General features: G+C 39.5%; 1 protein-coding gene across 1 annotated transcript; it reads left to right on the top strand.

Annotated features, from left to right (window-relative positions):
* The first annotated feature begins 28 nt into the window (after positions 1–28).
* On the top strand, positions 29–3,731 carry LOC140952996 (protein eva-1 homolog C-like). Its single transcript, XM_073402467.1, has 4 exons — positions 29–450; positions 564–672; positions 1,501–1,563; positions 2,463–3,731. The coding sequence occupies exons 2-4, from the start codon at positions 624–626 to the stop codon at positions 3,203–3,205; spliced, it is 855 nt and encodes a 284-aa protein (XP_073258568.1). The 5' UTR covers positions 29–450; positions 564–623; the 3' UTR covers positions 3,206–3,731.
* Positions 3,732–6,274: the final 2,543 nt, after the last annotated feature.

Genomic DNA, 6,274 nt, shown 5'->3' with positions numbered 1-6,274 from the left:
TAATTATCTAAAAGCCTTCATTACACCGTCCTCAAACTTGGACGCACTAACATTTGGCAAACGTTGTTGTTAGATTATGGGACCCGTGTTCTGCTCGTACCATAATTTTGGTCAATGACAGTAAACTGTGTACTAGGTGAAACTCATATCCTTTCTCCTCTTAATTGAAAAAGCAAATATTTCTTGTTAATTCACCTACAATGCATACCCGCAAAAAATCAAAACCACGTACTGACAGTGGAACAAGTGCAAGTTACGATTTTAATTATTAACAGCTCGTGCTCATACTTCCGTGCGAACGTCATTTCTCGACAAAAAATATCAACAGAAGGTATTTTTTTATAAGCTATCACAAATTTTATGTCCAGATTGAAATCTAGCTTTACTTTAAAACATCATTAACTGTCGATGTGATGACGCGGATGGCGATTGTGCGCCGACGAAAGGAAGGTTTGTTTATCATTTTGACCCGATATCGCTAAGTGTGTTTATTCTATATTTATTTGCTCTTACGATGCGCGTTTTCGTTTTTAAATACTTCTATACCTAAAATCCTATATCAGATTAATTCAACGCACGTAGTTTGAAAGCCAAACAGAGGAATTGGCCATTTCCGGCTCCCAATGGACAGCAAGGACGTTATTTACTTCGTGGTTCTTTTAACTATGTCTGGTAAGTCGTGGTGATTTTTTTTCATATATATTATTGTCCGTGTTGTCCCCTGACCCCCTACTGAGATATCTAGCTTCTTAGAAATTTACCCTCCGTTAAGAGCGAGCTATATATTGTTGTACGTAGAAACAAAGGAAACCAGTGCTTTGGAACTGCACAAGTATATCACCTGCCCAGGGTGAATGGTTCGTTATAGACTCTTGGCACCTTCCAATTGACTTAATCACCCACACGTTATTTAGTATTTCCTTTAAGAAAATGTAAATATAATCTTAATAGATGCAGAAAATGCAGCTTCTGGAAAAATGAGACTTTAAGCATAGAGTGTCTTCTAAATACTAGAATCAACTGGATCGCGCAAAAGGTTGGCTGGTGTGGCCTGCTACTTGACAAAGCTATAAATGGTTTGTTTACCCTCTTAACGGCATATTGAACCAAAAATATTGATGTTGGACTATGAGCGGTGTCTTTTTCTTGTTGCTCCTAAGTGCAGCTTAGGACATTCACTTCTCACTTCTCTCACTCTTACATTCTGCGTTGTGTCCCTTCATTGACAGAACGCAGGCGTCACTACTTTGTACTTCTTTTCACGCCTGCACCCCTCTATGTTAGTCCTCCCCTTACCTGAATAGTCTCTCTGTTTAAGCTTAAATCAATAGCTATTACCTGTGACCATAAAGCTGCAATCTCATGTTATTTGGCGATGGAATTTGAAGAGAGAACCCCATGATTGCACGCCAAATAATCTGATGTGGCCACGTTACGGTCAAGCAGAATGGTCCACTGGTTCGTGCGCGGATAACACATCTTATTTATTTTTTCCAATAGGACTTACCTACGGTTCAACTAATGAAAAAGAGAAGCTTTTGACGACCCTAGACTTGGAAGCAGGTAAGTAAGAATGTAGTATTTAAAATATATCAGAAGAAAGTTCTGCAGTGGTGTGCACCGGTCACATTTGAATTGTGCATAAGTCAGTGTTTAAGCCACGGCCCTCGACCCCAGGACTTAGCAGGAATCAGAGAGTTCCCGGTTGATGGAGTTTTTAAATATGTCAAAATCCCCATATAGCACTGTATCAGTACTTTAGAAGTTGCTAAAAATACAACCAAAATTAAATGACATTAGCTTAAAGCTCCATGAATAAGTTGACTATGACCTTTTTTGGCAAAATTGAGTGCTATCGTTTGTTGAAGACCAGTTATAAAAGTGTAAACTTCTGAGAGGATAAAAACTCGCGAATCAATTGAGTAAGAGTTCGTTTAATCGCCTTGCTGTTAAGCCAAATGGACGCGTGTAATGAGGGGGAAATAGAGAGATTTGGCATCGACGACAAGCACTAGTACGAGTGCAGATGCCAAATCCCCATATAGCACTGTATCAGTACTTTAGGAGTGGCTAAAAATACAACCAAAATTAAATGACATTAGCTTTAAGCTCCATGAATAAGTTAACTATGACTTTTTTGGCAAAATTGAGAGCTATCGTTTGTTGAAGACCAGTTATAAAATTGTAAACGTCTGAGAGGTCCCGAAAATACGAAAATACGTGCATTCTCAATTTTCTTATTTAGAGTTAGACTATCCCGCTGATGACAAAACACTAGAAAAGGCAGGAATGTTGAACGACCTTTTTATGAGACGTGCGTTGTCTTATCATCTATCCTCGACTTTTCCATAGAGTTATCGGCATGTCAACACACCTTTTGTCTCATATTTAATTCCTCATTCAAATGAAAAACGCTGCTGAAAGCTTTTTTAATATTCGCCGTTAATATGATTTATTCACAGATAAACGAGTGACAGTTTGCTCAAAAGGAAAGAGTCCACTGACTTGTGAGTCTCCGGGATCAGCAATCGCTATAACAGGAGTATTTTGGGGACGGGAATCCCCCGACATTTGCCCTTCGGAGGACGGGGACCCGGAAACAGACTGCCCCACAGCCCCTGAGGCGGAGCATGTCGTAAAAGACATGTGTGAAGGAATGGGAAGTTGTGTTTTAGAAGGAAGGGCCGATATATTACAAAATGGAAAACACTGTTACGGCGTCCAGAAATATCTGCTTGTAAACTATACATGTGTGCCACAGAAAAAGGAAGTTGTTTTGTGTGACTCTGAAAGGTCCATACTATCCTGCCCATCTGATTGGTTACTCAAGATCAACTCAGCATTCTGGGGCCGCGAACACGCTGAAGTGTGTCCATCTGCAAAAGGACAGGAAGTATGCCCCGGAGCGTCAGAAACTGTGTCCAAATTAAGGAGCAAATGCAATAATATTCCCTTTTGCCCGGTGCAAGCATTTTACAAGGAATTACAAAATGGGGGCGAAAACTGCCCTAATTTGGAAAAGTATCTTATCGTTAACTACAGCTGTCGACCCAGTCCTGATATTGGACGACGAGGACAACTCGGGCTTATTCCTCTCTCGGTTTATCGTAACCTCAGACTCAGATCAAGAATATGGAGTCCCGATGATTTGAAGAAGCGTTCCAAAGTTATAGGGTCACGTGATTCTAGAAAGGAACGAAACTAGTTAACGACTGATCGGATTCAACCTTCCATCAAAAAGAAAGTCAAATATATCTATGTAAATAAAAAGGCTAAACAAAGGATATTTAGGTAAACTTACATGAATATAATCATTCATTGTATAAAACTCATTTTGTAAACGTAAATGTTTTTGGACAAATGTAGCTGAATACAAGCAGAACTGATGTACACAATGTACAGCGGTAAACTAAAAGCATGAACAGAAAACAGAAAGCTATACAAATATGATGTATTACACATAAAAAAAACTGTAATGTATGGCAATTGCTGGAAAAAAAACATCGCCGTCCGGACCGCATCAGGTCGAGCTTAGGTCAAAGAACACTTTTTTCCTCTTACTTTGAATTTGCACGAATAAGTATTACTCTTCGCATACAGTGGGGGGAGATATAATCGGCGCTTTTGGAGGTGTTCAACCGCTGACACCACTTTCGTCAGTCAGATAAAATCCCTTTACCAGAAATATCAGCAGCTTGTGTGTTTAGTAAGAATTTTAAAAAATGAATAAATATTTCCATTTTCTTTTAGATTACTCCCAAGTTTATATTGCTTTGGTACTTTTTCATTGTAGGACGTTCCTTTACTATGTCGATCACCATATGTGAACATATTTCAGCATCAGATGCCTATCTGTTATACGAGGTCATTGCGTTTTTTATAGTGACTTTCAGCACGATAGGAAATGCTCCATTTTGTGGTTTTGACTGAATTTAGTAGCATAAGGCTGGATCTTGGCAACCTTCAGTTTCTAGTTGTTTCTTAAGTAATTCCAACATTCTGTTTAAACAACTGATAGAGGGTCCTGAAGGGTAAAATGGGAACTGGGATTTGCCTTTTCTGTACTTTGAAAATGGGATTTACTGCACTGAGGCTGGGATTTAAGCACTGCGGAAGGAAAAAACGTTTAATACAATGGGACTTGGATTTCTTTCCTTTCACTATATTATTTGATACAATTGCTCAAATGTGCCTTTTTAAATTAAAAGAAATAAAATTCTGTACCATCAGTAGACCTCAGTAGACACATAGGATCATGCCAGTCTTATTTTTTGCCTTCGCGTCCACGTTTGTGCATGACAGAGTTCAAAAGAGGGCGTGGAATTAGAAGATTTTGCCGCGAAGAGGAGATTTGCTAATCATGCAGTAGAAATGTTTAATGTGGACTATAATGAACCCGGTAACCTCCAAAAAGCTCCGTTTGTATTTCGGACTATTGAGGAACAGATGGAAATGCTCAGAAGAAGTGAATCACGTTCCTTGTTCATTAGAGTGATCCAGCGAGTGCCATGTTTCCAAAAAGGAACACTAAATATCGTCGTTAGTCAGAATTCATCGCATTTAAACTCAGGCCCCATTAGGTTTTGTGGCACTCCTGCCTGCTCAGGCAACGCACCCAACAGATTGGGTAAAACACCTAAAAAGCAAACGGCATCAACAAAAGAGAATAATTCTCTCTAGGCATCATTTAGTGCTTTTACTTCATTATACGTTTCAGTTTGCAAACGGGCACTGAAAGTGGGATTTTGTTTGAGGCGATCGAGACGATCATAAAACTAGCAATCGCCCTAGTCGTCCGGATCGTCTCGAAATTTTTTTGAAACGACTGAGGAGATCGGGACGATTCGGACAATCATGGGGAAACCAGGCTTTGGCGACTTGACTACGCTAGTAATAAGTATTGTCTCGCAGAGACCCCTGGGTTTATGTATAGCTCCGAACAGCGGTTAGACTGACACTCAACTGAAAATCAGCTAAGCGAGGATTGTCATAACCAAACAGAGGTAAGCATAAAAAAATAGCAAATGATATTTATATAAACCATTACGTCAGTTTTCTTGTTGTTTAAGGTGGTGTTAGAGCCCTTGATAGAACTGAATTAACGATAGCAATATAGCCGGATAAAGAGAAGCTACCAAAATCAGGCAATCTAATGACTCCAGACCGATAAGCAGCCTACACAACACACTTGACAGAGACAGCCTCTGAGCTTCGTGAGTCGTTCAATTAAACGAAGGCTAACTTAGACCGCGGTTTGAAAGACTCATCAGTGAGCCTTCAGATCTGTCTGTAAGGTGTTTATTTGGAGTAGATTAACAGATTAACAGGGTTCTCCTCTTGGCTGTTAGCCCTCTTGATGCTGATAGAAAGCAAACAATCTTCAGAGGTGAGGGTTGGACAAATTTAAAATTTGTTCTGATTAAACCAGCCCCATGTGTCAATTGTTCTACGTTCTTCTGCACAAACTGACAATAACAATGATCAGCTCTTGACCACAAAGAGTTCATTAGATCATCTGCTGTTTCCATTGAAGATCTGAAAGCGACTCAAGTGGCGTCACGAGCTTGTTTCATTATTAAACATTTTCAAGTGAAGTCATTGGAACAACCAAGGATAAGGAAATACGAAAGGAGACCAAAAAATACCCCGGAAGAGGTAAATTTCCGTTGAAAAAATTATTGATCGCTTTTGTTTAGTTGTGTTTCTGTTAGGTTTTTATGACTAAAACACACTCTTTTAAAAAGCCTTGTTGAAATAAGAGAGAGAACGCTGGGAGTGTGTTGTTCTTGAAATCTAATCGAGGATTCAAGGACAGTGAATACTTTCATGGGTTTGATCCCCAATCGGACCTTTTTTTATCAGGCAGGGGCTGTTTTTGCATTATTAGTTGTGTCTCTGATGTCGAACCAAACCAAAACAAAAACGTTTTCTGGTAAATTGCTTTTCAATGATGTGCTCTGTGGAAGGGACACTGAACTGAATGTGTCAGTACCATTTCGTCTGGTGGAAGCTAGCTGTTGATAGAACCTTATTCGTTAGGCAAGTGTTTAAACAATAAGGAATATAGCTTAGAACTGTTCAGGGCGAGTTTGCTTCGTGACTGACCGTTAACAAGAGAATTTAGACCTGTTCTTAATTCCTAGTGCCACCTGTTTGGTAAATTTGCTTTGCGGGTTGGTGTTTTGACAAGTGGACATATCACGACAAAACATCTCTATAAGGTGCTTACTTGAGGGAATCTTTTTAACCATCTTCTGTTTTTCTCCAGGCAGTA

This window comes from Porites lutea, chromosome 11, assembly GCF_958299795.1.
Source record: "Porites lutea chromosome 11, jaPorLute2.1, whole genome shotgun sequence".
Classification (NCBI taxonomy): domain Eukaryota; kingdom Metazoa; phylum Cnidaria; class Anthozoa; order Scleractinia; family Poritidae; genus Porites; species Porites lutea.
Note: the sequence above shows the minus strand (reverse complement) of the source record. Positions and strands in the feature narration are given on the sequence as shown.